Here is a 19541-nt window from a genome sequence, read left to right as displayed (position 1 = left end):
ACACCATTAAATGTAGGCTATTCAGCTTGGTTGAAGAATAGGATGTCCTCTAGTCAGTTAAATATGGTAAATTCCAAATTTTAAATAAAAAAAGAATGTGAAATCCATCAGTTTCATCTATACCTTGCAGTTATTTCAATCATCACTATTTTTAAATATATTAAGTATAGATCTCCATCACATACTATGGTTAACAAAATAATAGAACTGTAACTTTATATTTAAAATTGAATCATATCTCTGCTATAAGTACAGAATTTTACTACTTATAAAGCTTACACTGAACTCATTCGACAAATTACATGTCTCCTATTTATAGTCCAAGCTCAACAAAAAGAGTAGCTATTGCATACCCTTTTCTCAGCACAGCAGTGGAATTATTTGGATTGAATTCGCGAGACTTCTTTGCATCAGCAACAGCAACTATGTGGAAAAAGATGGGTTTTTGGCTGGGCATGGTGGCTCACGTGTGTAATCCCAGCACTTTGGGAGGCCGAGGCAGGTGGATCATGAGGTCAAGAAATCGAGACCAGCCTGGCTAACACGGTGAAACCCCGTCTCTATTTAAAAAAATATTAAAAATTAGCCGGATGTGATGGCACGCACCTGTAGTCCCAGCTACTCAGGAGGCTGAGGCAGGAGAATCGCTTGAACCTGGGAGGCAGAGGTTGCAGTGAGCCAAGATTGTGCCACTGTACTCCAGCCTGGGCAACAGAGTGAGACTCCGTCTCAAAAAAAAAAACAAAAAAGAAAAAAAGAAAAAGATGGTTTTTTGTCAGTTATTTACAGATTCTAGCAAACATACACAGAATACGGATCAGTTTTAGATTTCTAAGTTTTCGAGTTGATAGAAACACCAGATGGTTTTAAATTAGGAAAAGCTAATCCAACACAGAATTCAAATAAATATTACTCTTGTACCTTCCTTTTGGCTTAACATTTAGCTTCCTTCTTAAAGCTCTTCAGTCAGTGAATAAAGCTGTGTGACAAAATTCATCTCCTTTTCTCATTAGCATCATTTACGTAATTTGGCCAGGTGCAGTGGCTCCCGCCTGTAATCCCAGCACTCTGAGAGGCTGAGGTGGGCGGATCACCTGCGGTCAGGAGCTTGAGACCAGCCTGGCCAACATGGTGAAACCCCGTCTCTGCTAAAAATACAAAATTAGCCAGCCATGGTGGCATGCACCTATAGCCCCAGCTACCTGGGAGGTTGAAGCAGGAGAATCACTTGAACCCAGGAGGCAGAGGCTGCAGTGAGGTGAGATTGTGCCACTGCACTCCAGCCTAGGCAATAAGAGCAAAACTCCATCTAAAAAAAAAAAAAAAATTCAGTTTTTCCCTATCCAGATTTTTCATCAGAATAATTTTTAAAGTTACACAGTACAGGAATACATTATTTTTTAATATAGATAGGGTCTTGCTATGTTGTCCAGGCTAGACTCGAACTCTTGGGCTCATGTGATCCTCCCGCTTTGGCCTCCCAAAGTGCTGGGATTACAGGTGTGAGCCACCATGCCACATTCTTTTTTATAAAAAAATACAAAGAAGAGCATTTCATTTTCATACTCTGTCAAATAGTAAATGTGATACTATTCTTTATCAGCCTACTCAGTAACTATGAATGAAACCTATATACATTATCCACCCACTGAAGGAAAAAGAGACATCCATAAAATTTAAATAGGTGTTGCTCAACATATCTGTCACACTTGAGCCACTTTACCTTGTATGAAAGACCAACTCAAAAATCCTCAAAGACAACCTTTATTTTATTTGATTAATTGGTTATGGGTAAAATGTATAAGTAACTTATTAAAAAGGGGCAATATACTTTATAAGAAAAATTACCACAGTAATTCCCAAGAAGAATGTGACAATAAGCTCTTTGACGATAATATTGTGCATCATCTGGTTTCTGTTCCAAAGCCTTAGTCAGTTCCTACAAAAACAAACATGTTGAGTGTCAGTAAAAGGTATTTAAAAGCCATCAAATTCTAATTAAAACATAATTTTTAAACAAATAACTTATTATCAGAAACCATTTGGAGGAACGATAACAGGGATGTAATCTTGGAGTTTTTCCTCATAAGAGGATCTCCCCTTCTGCTGCCCCTCCTCCCAAAAGTAGACAATCTAACATAGTATTTCTGTACTGTAAAGCATTTAGGGGTCAGGTATGGTGGCTCATGCCTGCAATCCCAGCACTTTGGGAGACTGAGGCAGGTGGATCACCTGAGGTCAGGAGTTCGAGACCAGCCTGGCCAATATGGTGAAACCCCACCTCTACTAAAAAAACAAAAATTATCCAGGCATGGTGGTGCATGCCTGTAATCCCAGCTACTTGGGAGGCTGAGGCAGGAGAATCGCTTGAACCTGGGAGGCAGAAGTTGCAGTGAGCCGAGAACACACCACTGCACTCCAGCCTGGGCAACAAGAGTGAAACTCCAGCTCAAAGAAAAAAAGCATTTAGTTCCTGACCTACAGAACTCAATAAATGGTAATTATTATCACCTCACATATTCTGAAGAGTTTAATTGATATACATTGACCATTACAGATTTTCTCCTTCTAACTTGGAGAAGATTCAAACATCATATAGAATTTGAAATTCCTAGAAAATGTGAAGCTGTCCAATAAAGAAAGACTAAAAGTTAAATCTAGAGCTCAGGGAGATTAAGACAATCAATATCTACACCATCAAGCTTACCTGGCCCTCTCTTATCCTCTATCAATAGCACACAACTCTAATAAAATGCAATTAAACATTCTGTTCAAAGCCGAGATATAATCTAATAGATGGCTATGGCAACTGATCAAGAGTTAACATTAGAGAGATTAAAACTTTTTCACCCTGTGCAGTCACAACATATAGGTGTGGTAGCTGGAAAAATAATGATGTAAGAGATTATACAATTAGGGAGATCAAGGGCAGATGCAGGAACACAGGAACACTTTTATTTTCTGCCAACTACCTACAAACTCTAGGGATTTGGTAGTTTTCTTAAATGGTAAAATTATTTCAATAGCCACATGTGTCACTGACTTTGCTTTAACCTAATAGATAATTCTCACAAGGCAATGAATACAGATGCCCCTCAACTCACCTGGGGTTGCATTCAATCAACAGAAACATCATCAAACTGTAGACTTAAAATTTGTGTTATTTACATATGTCACCATGGCCCAGCTAATTGTTTGTATTTTTAATAAAGACGGGGTTTCACTATGTTGGCCAGGCTGGTCTCAAACTCCTGACCTCAGGTGATCCACCTGCCTCAGCCTCCCAAACTGCTGGGATTACAGGTGTGAGCCACCGTGCCTGGTCCATAAGGACTTTCAATAAGAATTTGCACTTCTAGTGAATTGTCACGTCATGCTGTTACTGCTGGCCCAAGAGCCACACATTAAAAACCAAGGTACCAGTGCTAACCACATGACTATTCTATCCAGTTCTACTCCTAGGTATATACAATCAAAAGAAAGAAATGCATGTGTTCACCAAAATACACAAAAGAGTACTCACAGAAGCTTTATTTATGCTAGCTAACAACTAGAAATAAACCAGATGTCCAATTAGAATAAATTGTGCTATACTTACATTTATACAACATATATTTATACAATTATACAACGGAATACTACACAGCAATGCAAAAGAACTACTGCTTCACACAATATGGATGTATACTCATGGAATGATTAAAGCAAAAACAGACTGCGTACATTGAACAAAGCACCTACTATATGATTCTGTTTATGAGTCCAGAACAAGCAAAACGAACAGATGGTGATGGAGGTCAAAACAGTAGTCAGCAGGACAGTAAGAAGAACTGCTGGCTGGGAAGGAGCATGAAGGAACCTTATGAATGGAAATGCTCTATATCTTGATCTGGGTGGTGTACATGTATCTAAAAACTCATCAAACTGTAGACTTAAAATTTGTGTTATTTACGTATGTCATATATGCCTCAATAAAAAATTTAAGGCCGGGCATGGTCACACCTGTAAACCCAGCACTTTGGGAGGCCGAGGTAGGCAGATCACCTTATATCAGGAGTTTGAGACCAGCCTGGCCAACATGGCAAAACCCCATCTCTACTAAAAAGTACAAAAATTAGCCGGGTGTGGTGGTGTGCGCCTGTAATCCCAGCTACTTGGGAGGCTGAGGCAGGAGAACCGCTTGAACGTGGGAGGCAGAGGTTGCAGTGAGCCGAGATCGTGCCATTGCACTCCAGCCTGGGTGACAGAGTGAAACTCCGTCTCAAAAAAAAAAATTAATAAGTAAAAGAAGATAGAAAGTGACAATGAAGTTTATTATATTAATATTCTTTAAAAGCAACTTTTTTTTTTTAAGACAGAGTCTCACTCTGTCACTCAGGCTGGAGTGCAGTGGCACAATCTCAGCTCACTGCAAACTCTGCTTCCCAGGTTAAAGCAATTCTCCTGCCTCAGCCTCCTGAGTAGCTGGGACAACAGATCCACACCACCACACCCCGCTAAAGTTTGTTTTGTATTTTTAGTACAAACAGGGTTTCACCATGTTGGCCGGGTTGGTCTCGAACTCCTAACCTCAAGGGATCCGCCCTCCTTGGCCTCCCAAAGTGCTGGGATTACAGACATTAGCCACCGCGTTGAGCCTAAAAGCAACTTTTATACAAACTGGATTTCCAAAGGATGCACTAGCCCTAACATGACAATTAAGAAATGTAAATTCAAAGTAATAGCTATCTAATATAAGGAATTACAGAGAAAAATTTTCACTGCTTCCTGTAACATTATCCCAAAACTGATCCCAGAAGCCTTATTGCTGGTATCTAAAGGTCTATATATTTAGATTCAAAAAACATACCTGGGCCCTAAAAGGCCATACAGGACGTGGCTCCTAGTTTCCTGTCCAACCTTATCTCCTAATCAAATGTGCCCTCTAATAAAAAGGGCCTTTTTGCTGCTCCATACACAGGCCAACTTCATGCCTACTTCAGGATCTCTGCACTGGCTCTTGGTCCTGCCTGGAATGCTCTTTCCCCAGAACTTCTAAGCGAATTCTCTTGCTTCTTCAGGTCTCTGCTCAAATATCACCTTAACAGAGGCTCCAGCATCCTATGGCACATTTCTTATAAAAGCCATAGCTAGAAAAGACGCCGTCTTGCCTCAAATTGTTAACGTTACTTATGTTAGATTATAACAACAAAACAGGGTTTCCTTTTTTCTGTGCTTTAAAGCAAAAAACAAACAAACAAAATGAAAAACAAAAACCTCCTGGTTAAATTCTGTGACCCACAGCATCATTTTTCTTTAGGCTCTTCTTTAACTCCTATTATTTAACTCTTGCTCTTTTACATTCCTTTACAGCTTTATAGTTTGTCTTCACTGCACACCTGCAAGAAGTGATTTCTTGGTTAGCTAAGTATATAACTAAGACTAACCCACAGCAATCAGCGCCTTTGCACACAGCAACTCCTAAAACATTTTTTGATGAATAAACAAATGAGTGAATAATGAACTATGACAAGACATCCGGAAAGTTTCAGGGACGTGAGGAAAAGGTTTTTGTTCCAGTAGACTAGACTGACTTCATACCGGCACTTTTACATAAGAATGGCAACAATGATGTCAAACGAAAAAATTAATTTTCATCGAGCCCAGAGTCCACTTTTCTCTTCTAGTCATAACTGCCATTAAAAAAAAAAAAAGTCCTTTCAGCCCAACTACAGTTGTCAACCATGTTCCCAATAAATGGAGGAGGTTTTTCTCAGAAGCTGCAGGAATGCAAGAGTCTGGAAATGGAAAGGGCAAGACAGGAGTCTGAGGTAACGCGAGAAGACTGAAAATCTCAATACTGGGGCGGAGACGCAGTAACCACAGGACCCTGGGTCCCAATCAGGTGCTGCTGGGAGGAGGCGCGTCAGCCAGGGGTGGAGGAAGCAGAAAAGACTCTCTCACCTCTAACGCCGCAGTGGATTAGAGCATCTGAGAAGCTCTGGAAAAAAACCTCTCAGGAAAACAACGACTTCAGCAGGACCCACTAGCCAAGGAAAGGGGGATAAAATAAATAGCAAAGGGAAGGAAAAACACGCACCTCTGGGATGCTGCAGGTCCTGTTGCAGCCGCCGCCATCCCTCGAAGTCACCGTTGCTTCTGCCAGAGCTGCTACTAGCGCGCTTACCAGCTCCGCCACCGCCCAAAGGGGAAACTTCTGCAGAAACCCCAACCGAGCTTCCGTCGTAAGTAGCCAACGAGCAGCCACGCAGCGTGCTGCTAGCGGGACGGGAGGCTACGCGCGGGCGCGTGGCCTGCTGGGGCAGTGAAGGACCGAGTCTTCCCAGCCCGCACCCTGGCCTGGGACCCGCGCTCCCAGTCCCGGGACCCGCGCTCCCAGTCCCCGCCCCTAGCAGCCATGGTTATGGAGGCCCGGGCCAACACGTTCTCCTTCTCTTCCACTGCGCCCACTGCTGCGGTCACTCGGACCAAGCCTCCAGGAGTAAATAGCTCAGAAGCACTTTTGTAGCATACCGTTACCCCTCAGGAGCTTAGCGGTTAAGGGCGTTTGCATGTCTTTTAGTAACACAAGCTCCAGGCCGGGCGCCGTGGCTCACGCCTGTAATCCCAGCACTTTGGGAGTCCGAGACGGGTGGATCACGAAGTCAGGAGTTCAAGACCAGCCTCGCCAAGATGCTGAAACCCCGTCTACGAAAAATACAAAAATTAGCCGGGCGTGATGGTGGGCGCCTGTAATCCCAGCTACTGGGGAGGCTGAGGCAGGAGAATCGCTTGAACCTGGGAGGCAGAGGTTGCAGTGAGCCGAGATCGCGCCACTGCACCACAGCCTGGGCGACAGAGCAAGACTCCTTAATAAATAAATAAATAAATAAATAAATAAATAAATAAATAAATAAATAAATAAATAAAATAAGCTACTTCGAGCTCCGTTTTCCCTAGGTTTTATCATGGCTACCACAGGTGGCCAAGGCCTTTCGTCTCCGTGATGTCACTGGAGGCTGCGTGGTCTTTTCAGAGAACAGAGGGGCCTGGATGGCGCCTGGATTCCGGCGATCGTTGCGCTGGCGATGGAAAAGGGCTGGGACTCGCTGGAAGTCGTTCTGAACTAATAGAGCTAAAGGCCTTCTGGTTCCTGGGGAGACGCGCCTGGCCCCCGTGTACTATTCATTCCCTTCCTCGTAACTCCACAGCCCAGGCTTTCTTCTTAGTGGGCTTCCTAGACCAAGAAGGAAAACCTTTTCTATCCGAAAGCACTGAGGGGCAGAAGGTGGCCTAAAGTGATCTCAGGGCCGCTTTGTTTCCCATCCCGGTCGGTCAGGCCCTCCGTCAGCGCCCTTTGACCCATGCAGATCGGATGGGGAAAGCTGCCAGCGCCTTCCAGGGATGGGGGCAGAATGGGGAGCTGGAGGGAGTGGTCTTTTTCTAACTTTATACCACTATCAAACTGTGTTAATTCATGTAGCTTTATAATAAGTCTTGAAGTCCTGTGACTTTATTCTCCCAAGATTGCTTTGGCTTATTCTAAGGCTATTGTATTTCTAGGTGAATTTTGGAATTAGCTTGTCAGTTTAAAAAAAAAACAAAACTGCTAGGATTTGTACTGGGCTTGCGTTGGATCTGTAGATCTGTTTGGGGAAAACTAGTATATTAACAATACTGTCCTTCAATCCATTAATATCATTATTTCCCACCATTTATTTAAGTGGCCTCTAATTTTTCCTGGTGATATTTTGTAGATTGTACATGTATTTATATCTTAATGTTTGGATGCAAGTTGTGCTTGGATCGATTGCAGTATAGAGATCAAACGTATATTTCATTAGATTTATTCTTGAGCAGTGTTTTAAATGCGATGTTAAATAGCATTTTATTTTTTTATATTCTCGTTTGTTGTAAGAATATAGAAATCCTATTGATTTTTACACATTGATGTTATATTCAAGCATCTTGCTAAGTTCCCTTATTATTTGTAAGGGAGTCCAAAAGACTCTGTAGAGTCTTTTGGAATTTATGTGATTACAATCTTCCAATCTGTGAATAGAGATGGTTTAACTTTCCTGTAATCTTTATACCTTTTAGTTTTGTTGCTGGCTAGTATGTCCACTATTGAATAGAGATAGTGATAATGGACTTCCTTGTCTTGGTTGTAAAATCAAGAGGAAAGCATTCAATATCAAGTGCTTTTTCTGCCTTTATTGAAATGTTCATATGTATTTTTAATAATAATATGTTACTGTTATATAATAATAATTTTAAAATAATATTTTAATAATAATGTTACAATGTAACCAATTACATTGGTTAATTTTCAAATGTTATCTAAATGGCCAGTTGTCCTTCCGGATCCCCATTGATTCCGATTGGGATGGCACTGTAAGAGAGGCAGAACCAGTGAAGGAAACATAAGGTTTTTTCAGGAGTTATATACAGGGGTGGTCCAGTGGTGGTGGGCTGGCCTGGAGAAACACTACCGTTTGTATAAAAAAAAAAAAAAGCATGTAGTCCATATAGCGTATAGCATTTTCACTCAGAACCCTCCTTCTAGCAATCTCCATTTAACCCAAAACAAAGGGCCTCGATCACCTGTACAGCCTGTGTTCCAAGGGATGGGGCAGGGATATGGCTGTCCTTCATAGATAGGTAGTGAATCTCAGTGTTGGCTACTCCTGGATTCCTTAGCCTGGGACTCCAAACACACTTAGAATAGGGTTATTCTCAGGTATGCTCCAGTTATGGCTCAGCCATACACCAAGGTGTATACACCAACCCCTGCCATGCACCAATATGCATATAAATATGAATAGCCTCTGAAAGGGCGAATTCCTAGATTGACCTATAGGCCCACATGAAAAGTTCTATATTAATAGCTATGTCATGACTGGGTGCAGTGGCTCATGCCTGTAATCCCAACACTTTGGGAGGTCGAGGTGGGTGGATCCCTTGAGGCCAGGAGTTGGAGACCAGCCTGGGCAACATGACAAAACCCCATCTCTACTAAAAATACAAAAATTACCTGGGCTTGGTGGTGCACACCTATAATCCCAGCTACTAAGGAGGCTGAGGCACAGGAATCACTTGAACCTGGGAGGCAGAGGTTGCAGTCAGTGAGATGGCACCACTGCACTCCAGCCTGGGCAACAGAGTCAGACTCTGTCTCAAAAAAAAAAAAAAAAAATAGCTGTATCATGGACATTGAAATTATAATGAGATACCAAAACTACCACCAGAATGACTTAAATTAAAAGGATTTCCAATACCAAGCATTGACAAGGATATGGAGCATTTTTTAGAGAGAATGACCAAGGAGTTGGCTACAGTCAGGTGCTGCAGAATCAGATCTGTGGACCTTAATGTGCATCTGGTGAAATAAATAAATATAATGGTGATGAAGAAAGCAATTGCCCAGGAATCCTACTGTGGTCTGAGATAAGAAGATCATATTCCTATTGCCACATCCCTGGAGGCTATTTGTCTTTTTTCAATGACTGATCATCCTATTCAGAGTGAGAGGATCTGGCATGGAAACAAGAGGCCTGTTGTACCATGGCAACTGAAAGCCACTCTTTCCCACTTACCATTGTTTTCAAGCCATTAATTTCCTATTAAACTTCATTTTCCTCTTCCTGAGAGTTTCACTATAAAAATATATGTGTGTATAGATATATATTCCTAGCATAAGAGTACTATAATAGTGTTTTACATAGAACTTTTACAACAATTCTTTGAAGTGCTTTATTGTTCCCATTTGACAGGTGAGGCGATCTCAGGCACAGGGAGGCTGAATGACATTTCCAAAGTTGCAGAGTTGGTATGCCCATATTAATATTAGATAAAGTGGTCTTCAGAACAGGAGTACTGCCAAAGATAAAGGTGTCGAGTCATAATCAAAATGGGCCAGTTCATAAAATTAACAATCTTAAATGGGTGAACCTAGTGAAACTTCAAAATGTGTGAAACAGATATCAACAGAGTAAAGGTGACGATCATCAGATCTACTTTTCAAGTGTATGTGGAACATTAATCAAGATAGATTAAATACTGGACCATAAAATAATTCTCAATAAATATAAAAGGATTTAAATCATAGACAGTTTGTACTCTGAGCAAAATAGGACTAAATTAAGTCAATAACAAAAATATATTCAGAAAAACCTTAATATTTGGCAATTGAGCAAATAACTTTTAAATAAAAATGGATATAGGAATTCTCGGATCTATATTTACATTTTTAAATTGTGTTAAAATTTTAACTTTAAGTATATAATTCAGTAGCATTAAGTACATTCCCAGTTTTGTACAACCAGCATCTTCATTTCTATCACAAACAGAAATAAAGTACCCATTAAACAATAACTCAGCATTGCTACCTCTCCCCAGTCTCTGGGAAACACTAATCTTCATTCTATTTTCACAAATTTGCCTATTCTAGGTATTTCATATCAGTGGAATCATACAACATCTGTCCTTTCGTGTCTGGCTTACTTCACTCAGCATCATATTTCCAAGTTTCACCCATGTTGCATGTATCAGAACTTCATCCTCTTTAATGGCTGAATAATAGTCTATTATTTATGTATCATATTTGTGTATCCATTCATTTGTTGATGGACACAGGTTGTCTCTGCCTTTTGGCTATAACGAATAATGCTGCAATTAACTTGGGTGTAAAAATATCTGTTCCAGACCCTGCTGTCAATTTTTTTGTGTGTGAATAATACCTAGGAGTGGAATTTCTGGTTCTCTGTGTGATTCTGTGAGGAACCACCAAATTGTTTTCCACAGCAAGTGCATCATTTTCTATTCCTAGCAGTCAGTTCACGAGGGCTCCAATTTCTCCACCTCCTTAGCAACATTTATTTTCTGTGTCGTTGTTATGAAAGCCTTACTAGTGGATGCAAAGTGGCATCTCATTTTGATTTTGTCTTGCATTTTATTAATGAATAACGGTGTTTAGCATCTTTTCTTGTCCTTCTTAGACATTTGTGTATCTTCTTTGGAGAAATGTCTATTCAAGTCCTTTGCCTATTTTTTAATTGGGATGTTAGAAATTCTGTTGTTGAGTTGTGGGATATTAAGCTTTTATCAGATACACACTTTGATTTTATCAGATACATATTTTCTCACATACTATGGGTTGTCTTTTCAGTCCCTTGATAGTATCCTTTGATGCATAAAGGTTTTTTATTTTGATTAAATCTAATTTATGAGTATTTTCTTTTGTTATCTGTGCTTTTCTGTCATACTTCAAAATACACTTAAAACTCAAAGGTCATAAAGGTTTACCTTGTGTTTTCTTCTAAGAGTTACATATTTTTAGTCGTTACATTTAAGTCTTTTATTAATTTAGAATTAATTTTTGTATATACTGCAAGGTAGGGGTCTAACTTCTCTCTTGTGCACTGACATCCAGCTGTTGAGGAGACTGTTCTTTCCTCCCTTGACTAGACTTGGCCACCTTGTTGAACAGTCATTGACCATATATGTGAGGACTAATTTGTAGGATCTCAAATCTATTCTATTCTATTGGTCTAAAAGTCTATTGGTCTTATGCCAGTACCACACTCTCTTGATGACTGTAGATTTGTAGTAGGTTGTGAAACTGAAAAATGTGAGTTTTCCAATATTCTTTTTCAAGACGGTTTTTGTCTGTCAGATCCTTTGAATTTTTGTATGAATTTTAGAATGAGTTTCTTTGTTTCTGCGAAGATGCCTTTGGGATTTTGATGGTATTGCATTGAATCTGTAGATTACTTTAGATGGTATTGTCATCTTAACAATATTGTCTTACAACCCGTGAACACAGAATGTCTTTCCAGTTATTTCCACTCTCTTGCTTTTTTCAGCAAAGTTTTGTGTGTACCACCATGATTAGATTTATGCCTGAATAACTTATTCTTTGATACTATTATAAATGGAATTTTTTAAATGTTTTCATAGTTCTTTACAACTATATAGAAATATAGCTCATTTGCATATGTTTGTTTTGCATCCTGCCTCTTTTATTAGTTATAATCGGTTTTGTGTTTTGTTTGGAGCTTTATACACATAAGATCATGTGTAGATATAATTTTACTTCTGTTTTTTATTTCTAATTTAGATGCCTTTTATTTCTTTGTCTTGCCTAATTGCTCTGGGTAGAACTGCCAATGCTATGTTGAATTCAAGTGGCAAATGCACCATCCTTGTCTTGTTCTAGGTGTTAGGAAAACAGCTTTCAGTGTTTCATCATTGATCATGATATTAACTGTTGGTTTTTTATACATCCCATTGTCAGGTTGCAGAAGTTCCCTTCTATGCCTAGTTTATTGAGTATTTTTATTATAGAAGGGTATTGTATTTCATCAATGTTTTTTCTGCATCAGTTGAAATAATCATGTGCTTATTCATTTTACTGTTACAGTACATTACACTGATTGATTTTTTATATGTTGAGCCACCCTTGCATTTTGGGGATAAATCTCACAGGGTGATAGTTTACAATCCTTTGATTATACGGTATTGCTGCTAGTATTTTGGTAGTATTGCTAGTATTTTGCAGAGATTTTTGCTTATATATTCATAAGGGATATTGTGCTGTAGTTCTCTTTTTTGTGCTCTCCTTGGCTTTGGTATAAGGATAATGCTATTATCAAAAAATGAATTAGCAAGTATTCCTTCTTCATATATTTTGTCAGAAGAGTTTGAGAAGAAATGGTATTAATTCTTCTTTAAACGTTAGGTTGACTCACCAGTTAATGCAGCTATTTGGTCATAAATGTTTCTTTGTTAATCGCTTTCGATTACTAATTCAATCTCTTAGGTTATAGGTCTATTCAGATTTTCTCTTTCTTCTTGAGCCACTTTAGTAGTTTGTGTCTTTCTAGCAATTCATCCATTTCATCCAGGGCACCTAATTTGTTGTTAGACAGTTGTTCACAGTATACTCCTGTAATCCTTTTGTATTTCTGTAAAGTTGGTAGTAATGGCTCTGCTTTCATTTATTATTTTAATAATTAGTCTTCCATCTTTTGCTCAGTCAATATAGTGAAAGGCTTGATCTTTCAAAGAATCTATGTTTATTTATTCTACTGCTCTCCAACATTCTATTTTATTGATTTATGCTCTAATTATGCTCTTTATTATTTCTTTCCTTCTGCTAGCTTTGGATTTAGTCTTTTTTTTTGTTTTCTTCCACTGCCTTTAGGTATAGAATGAGGATATTGATTTGAGATTTTTTCTTAAATGTAGTTGTTTATATCCATACATTTTCCCTTGAACTCTACTTTCACTGCATTCAATAAGTTTTGGTATGTTTTGTTTTTATTTTAATTTGTCTCAAGATATTTTATAATTTTGCTTGTGATTTATTTTTTCACTCACTGGTAGTTTAAGACTGTATTGTTTAATTTTCACATTTTTGTGAATTTTCCAGTTTTCACTTATTTATCTGTTGTTTCTTCCATTGCGGTTGTAAATTATATTTTGTATGATTTCAAACTTTTAAAAATGATTAGGACATATTTTGTGGACGAAGATATGGCCTATCCTAGAGAAAGTTCCATATACACTTGAAAAGAATGTATGTTCTGCTGTTGTTGGATGGACTGTTCTGTATATGTATATTAGCTCTCAATGGTTTATACTGTTGTTTAAGTCTTGTATTTCTCATAAAGCTTATGTCTGGTTTTTCTATCCATTAATTAAAATGAGGTATTGAAGTGTCCAACTGTTACTATAGAACTGTGGGTTTATCCTTTCAATCCTGTTAATTATTTCAGCTTTACTGAGGTGTAATAGAGAAAATTGTACATGTGATGCGTTTGTTTGCACATTCTGAAATGATTACCAAAATGAAGTCAATTAACATGTTAATTACCTCACAGAATAGTTACCTTTTTGTGTGCATGCCTGGGATAAGAAAACTTAACTCTATCCCCTGTGACTGCAGAGTGGCCATTCCAGCTGCTCCAGGCTCCGGCAGAGGAAGACTGGGTCAGGTGGCACCAGCAGGGGGGCCCTCAGGTCTGGCGCCCACGCATTCCAGAGGCCACCCAGACCATGCTCCGCCGCCTGGGCGCCCAAGCTGCAGTCGCCCTCTGTGTGCAGGCAGCAGCTGCCTGGCAACCTCCGAGCCCGCTCGCGCTCCCAGCATCGCAGAACCAGGGCCAGGTGTCCCAGTGGCTGCAGCCAAGCCAGGCATTCTGCCCGGCGGCGGCTGCACAGGAGCAGAACCGAGAACCCGCCGCTCAACCCCACACGGGGTGACTGCCCAGTGCCCATGCCAGCGGCCCCAATCCCCCTCAGGTGGAGGAGTGGGCGGGAGGCACGACCTGGGGACCCTCAGGCTGGGCGCGCTGGCGATCCCGAGGCCGACCAGGCCATGCACCTCCAGCCCGCCTGGGCACCCAAGCTGCAGCCGCCTTCTGTGTGCAGGCAGCAGCCTCCAGGCAACTCCCGAGCCCGCCCGCACTCCCCACATCTCAGAACCAGGGCCAGATGTCCCTGTGGCTGCGGCCAAGCCAGGCGGTCTGTCCTGCAGCAGCTGCACAGGGGCGGGAACCGGCCCTCAGCCCCATCCACGGTGGCTGCAGAGGGCCCCTGGCTAGAGGTCTCGAGCTCTGGCAGAGGAGGAGCCGGGTGGGGGCAGGGTCTGGCGGGCTCTCAGGCCAGGGGCACTCGCGATCCAGAGGCCTCCCAGGCCATGCTCCACCACCTGGGCGCCCAGCTACAGGCGCCGGGCAACTCCCAAGCTGGCTGGCGCGCCCAGCCTCGCAGAACCGGGGCTAGATGTCGCTGTGGCTGCGGCCAAGCCAGGCGGTCTGCCCGCGGCGGCTGCACCGGGGCAGGAACCGACCCTCGACCCCATCTCTCTTCGGAGGAGGAGAGGAGCGGGAGTCACAGCCAGGCGGGCCCTCAGGCGGGAAGGGATGCGCGCCTGCGATTTCGCGACGTCCTGCGCGAGCCCAGGAGAACCCGCAAGCCAGCGGCGCCTGCGCCCGAGCTGCAGCCGCCCTCTGCCGTCCACGCGAGCTCGAGAGCGGCTTCCGGAGTCCGGGCTAGCGCCGAGCTGCAGGCGCGCGCCTAACCGCTTTGCTGGGCTCACGCGGTCTGAGAGGTCGGAGCGCCCAACTGCTGGCGCGCGAGTAACGGCTTAGTTAAGCTCACTCGGTCTGAGAGGTCGGAGGCTGCGAGTGTCGCTGCTGAAGGCTGTGGTGGACCGGGCTGGATCGCGGATTCTGAGCTACATCGCGGGGTTGGGGGTGGATCTTGGGTTTGGGGGTGGATTGCTGGTTTGGTGGTGGATCTTGGATTTAGGGGTGGATAGCGGGGTGGGGAGGGGGATCGCGGATTTGGAGCTTGGTCGGGGTGGAAAGGCCACGAGGAGCCGCGGCGGCTCAGGAGCGGGTGGTGGGCGTCTGAGAAGTCGCCACCATGAGGAAACTCTTCAGTTTCGGGAGACGCCTGGGCCAGGCGCTCCTGAGCTCCATGGACCAAGAGTAGGCGGGTCGGGGGTACCACATCGGGGACTGGGAACTGCGGAAGATCCACAGGGCTGCCATCAAGGGCGACGCCGCGGAGGTGGAGCGCTGCCTGACTCGCAGGTTCCGGGACTTGGACGCCCGCGACAGAAGGGACAGGTAGCGGGGGCTCAGCCCGCGGTGGGAGGGGGCCCCCAGGCCCGGTTTCCCAGCAGCGCCTGAGGCGGGGGCCTTGGAGGTCGCCGGGCCTTCGAGCCGCGGAGCCAAATGGAGCCTCAGCTGCTTTCCAACCCTGGCGATTTCCCGCCTGTAGCACTTGGTGGATAATTTGAGTGATTTAACTCACATAGTTAAGTATATCCACGTTCAAAACATGGAGCCATATACATGATAGGGAGGTGCCTAATGAGAACTCATTCCCATGTCAAAAATACCATGAGCCATTTTCAGTAGGCGAAGAGTTCTCAGATTAAACCCTGTGTGGGTTTTACATCCGAATCCACCTAGGTAGATAGGTTCTTTACTGGGGCTTCTTAGAGGGACACTTGGAAGTGGGAGGTGGGTTCCTTGAATGAGAAGACTCAGTTTTCTCAAAATGTGAGCTCTTAATATGTTTATCAGTTTTACATAAACCGAATGAAAATATCAAGGTTTTATCATTTTTGCATGACACTTGCTGTCTGTCTTACCATTGTGATGACATTTAAAAATTTTTATAATGGAGTGAAAAAAGACTCGCTCCTCTAGATATCAAAATGTGCTATTAATTCTCACAATTAATTATTTACTAACAGCTACAAACACATATAAATAAATGGAACAGAATAGGAAATCCAAAAACACTGAAATATATGTAAGATATATACACAGGGATTAATAATGGTAACATTTCAGATGAGTAGGAAAGGATGAGTTATTAATAAAATGCCTGCTATGTGAAGAAAACTAATGAAATTTTATGTCGCAAAAATGAGTTCCCGATGGAATGCCGACTGAAATTTTTACATATGCAAAATGAGAAAAGTACCAGAAGAAAACACAAAGACTTATTTATACAGATACATTTTATGTTAACAGAGGCCTTCCTAAGAATGACCTTACAAGCAGGCATTCTGAAGATTGATTTAGCAAACTAAAATTAAAATCCCCTGTGTATCAGAAAAAAATTAACAAAAGATAATTTCATGGGCGTCCGTGTGAAGAGACCACCAAACAGGCTTTGTGTGAGCAACATGGCTGTTTATTTCACCTGGGTGCAGGTGGGCTGAGTCCGAAAGGAGAGTCAGCCAAGGGAGATAAGGGTGGGGTCGTTTTATAGGATTTGGGTAGGTAAAGGAAAATTACAGTCAAAGGGGGTTTGTTCTCTGGTGGGTAGGAGTGGGGGTCACAAGGTGCTCAGTGGGCAGGGTGGGGGGTCGCAAGGTGCTCAGTGGGGGTGCTTTTTGAGCCAGGATGAGCCAGGAAAAGGACTTTCACAAGGTAATGTCATCAGTTAAGGCAAGGACCGGCCATTTACACTTCTTTTGTGGTGGAATGTCATCAGTTAAGGTGGGGCAAGGCATATTCACTTCTTTTGTGATTCTTCAGTTACTTCAGGCCATCTGGGCATATACCTGCAAGTCACAGGGGATGCGATGGCTTGGCTTGGGCTCAGAGGTCTGACATTCCTGCCTTCTTATATTAATAAGAAAAATAAAACAAAATAGTGTTGAAGTGTTGGGGCGGTGAAAATTTTTGGGGAGTGGTATGGAGAGAGAATGGGCGATGTTTCTCAGGGCTGCTTCAAGCAGGATTAGGGGCGGCGTGGGAACCTAGAGTGGGAGAGATTAAACTGAAGGGGGAGGTCTTGTGGTAAGGGGTGATATTGTGGGGATGTTAGAAGAAACATTTGTCGTATAGAATGATTGGTGATGGCCTGGATACGGTTTTGGATGAATTGAGAAACTAAATGGAATAACAGAAGGAGAAAAACAGGTATAAAAGGTCTAAGAATTGGGACGACTCAGGATATCTGATTAGAGAGTGCCTAAGGAGATTCAGCATAGTCCTGCCAGCAAAGATTATTTATTTACTTCAAGAGTTAAGAGTGGCAGTTTGGGGATAGCACCAGGAGATATAAGCTGTGATGGCTTGGAAAAACAGTGTAAACCAGCAGTGTAAACAAGAGCAGGGCATGTATGAGTAGTTGAGAACGGTGAATAGGAGTATGACTAGACAGAAGATAGTAGGGATGACAAGTTTTTTGGGGGGCACAGTCTAAGTTGGTCTGGTGTCTGGAATGAGACTGGGGCCTAATAAAAAGGAGTGTCTATATAGGAGCTCAAATGGGCTGTACCCTGTAGCATTCCGAGGACAGGCCTGAATTCTGAGAAGGGAAAATGGTAAAAGTATTGTCCAGTCCTTTTTAAGTTGGTGGCTGAGCTTGGTGAGGTGTGTTTTTAAAAAACCTTTAGTCCATTTTACTTTTCTTGAAGATGGAGGACCATAAGGGATATAAAGGTTTCACTGAATACTAAGAGCCTGAAAAACTGCTTGGATGATTTGACTAATAAAGGCTCGTCTGTTATCAGACTGTATTGAGGTGGGATGGCTAAACTGAGGAATTATGTCTGACAGAACGGAAGAAATGACTGCGGTGGCCTTCTCAGACCCTGTAGGAAAGGCCTCTACTTATTTTGAGGGCCTCTAAAAGTATTAAAGCAGCAGTAGCCACTGCACGCAGACATGAGGGCTAGGCTAAAACAGTAAGGTCAAGTTGTTTGGACAGAAAGGCTACAGGGTGTGGTCCTGGCTCTTGTGTAAAAATTCTGACCGCGCTAACCATGCCTAGGAAGGAAAAGAGTTGTTTTGTAGAAGGTGCTTGGGTTTGAGAGATCAGTCAGACACGATTGGCAGGGAGAGCACGTGTGTTTTTATGAGAATTATGCCGAGATAGGTAACAGATGAGGAAGAAATTTGGGCTTGATTGAAGTAATGGGGGCTATCTGTGAAGCTTTGCGGCAGTACAGCCTAGGTAATTTGCTGAGCTTGATGGGTGTCAGGGTCAGTCCAAGTGAAAGCGAAGAGAGGCTGGGATTAAGGGTGCAAAGGAATAGTAAAGAAAGCATGTTTGAGATCTAGAACAGAATAATGGGTTGTAGAGGCAGTTATTGAGGATAGGAGAGTATATGGGTTTGGCACCACGGGGTGGATAGGCAAAACAATTTGGTTGATAAGGTGCAGATCCTGAACTAACTTGTAAGGCTTGTCTGGTTTTAGGACAGGTAAAATGGGGGAATTGTAAGGAGAGTTTATAGGCTTTAAAAGGCCATGCTGTAGCAGGCGAGTGATAACAGGCTTTAATCTTTTTAAAGTGTGCTGCGGGATGGGATATTGGCGTTGAGTGGGGTAAGGGTGATTAGGTTTTAATGAGATGGTAAGGGGTGCATGATCGGTCGCCAAGGAGGGAGTAGAGGTATCTTATACTTGTGGGTTAAGGTGGGGGGATACAAGAGGAGGACGCAAAGGAGGCTTTGGACTGGGAAGAAGGGCAGCAATGAGATATAGCTGTAGTCCAGGAATAGGGAAGCAGATAATTTAGTTAAAGTGTCTCAGCCTAATAAGGGAACTGGGCAGGTGGGGATAACTAAAAAGGAGTGCTTAAAAGAGTATTGTCTAAGTTGGCACCAGAGTTGGGGAGTTTTAAGAGGTTTAGAAGCCTGGCTGTCAATATCCACAACAGTTATGGAGGCAAGGTAAACAGGCCCTTGAAAAGAAGGTAATGTGGAGTGGGTAGCCTCCATATTGATTAAGAAGGGGACGGACTTACCCTCCACTGTGAGTTACCTAAAGCTCGGCGTCCGTGATGGTCTACGGGGCTTCTGAGGCGATCAGGCAGCGTCAGTCTTCAGCCGGTAAGCCAAGAAGGAGTCAGTCAGAGAGCCTTGGGCCAGAGTTCCAGGAGCTCTGGGAGTGGCTGCCAGGTGAGTTGAACAGTCCGATTTTCAGTGGGGTCCTGCACAGATGGGACACGGCTTAGGAGAAATCCTGGGCTGCGGGCATTCCTTGGCACAGTGGCCAGATTTCCAGCACGTGTAGCAAGCT

At 42.7% G+C, this 19541-nt stretch overlaps 3 protein-coding genes across 5 annotated transcripts in view; 2 read left to right on the top strand and 1 right to left on the bottom strand.

Moving 5' to 3' along the window:
- LOC134756891 (stimulated by retinoic acid gene 6 protein-like) overlaps nt 1-6169 on the bottom strand; it is a 50974-nt gene extending 44805 nt beyond the window's left edge. For 2 of the 3 annotated variants that reach the window (XM_063696604.1, XM_063696603.1), the window contains exons 1-3: nt 6080-6169; nt 1849-1939; nt 607-728 (exon numbers count right to left, since the gene is read on the bottom strand). The gene's annotated coding sequence lies outside the window, so the exon portion shown is untranslated. The other variant, XM_063696605.1, reaches the window with a different exon arrangement.
- A 708-nt stretch (nt 6170-6877) lies between these two features.
- On the top strand, nt 6878-15183 carry LOC129524455 (translation initiation factor IF-2). The gene is given in 4 exon segments (XM_055350019.2): nt 6878-14202; nt 14205-14801; nt 14804-14846; nt 14848-15183. Coding segments are annotated over 4 exon segments (1266 nt in total). The 5' UTR covers nt 6878-13793; the 3' UTR covers nt 15065-15183.
- Nucleotides 15184-15315: 132 nt separating this feature from the next.
- Nucleotides 15316-19541, top strand: part of LOC101147259 (ankyrin repeat domain-containing protein 18B-like) — a 66288-nt gene continuing 62062 nt past the window's right edge. Inside the window, 1 exon segment of the mRNA XM_063696606.1 lies at nt 15316-15617. Coding sequence (XP_063552676.1) covers nt 15412-15617 — 206 coding nt within the window. The 5' untranslated portion in view covers nt 15316-15411.

The sequence above is a fragment of the Gorilla gorilla genome, chromosome 13, assembly GCF_029281585.2.
Source record: "Gorilla gorilla gorilla isolate KB3781 chromosome 13, NHGRI_mGorGor1-v2.1_pri, whole genome shotgun sequence".
Lineage (NCBI taxonomy): Eukaryota > Metazoa > Chordata > Mammalia > Primates > Hominidae > Gorilla > Gorilla gorilla.
Note: the sequence above shows the minus strand (reverse complement) of the source record. Positions and strands in the feature narration are given on the sequence as shown.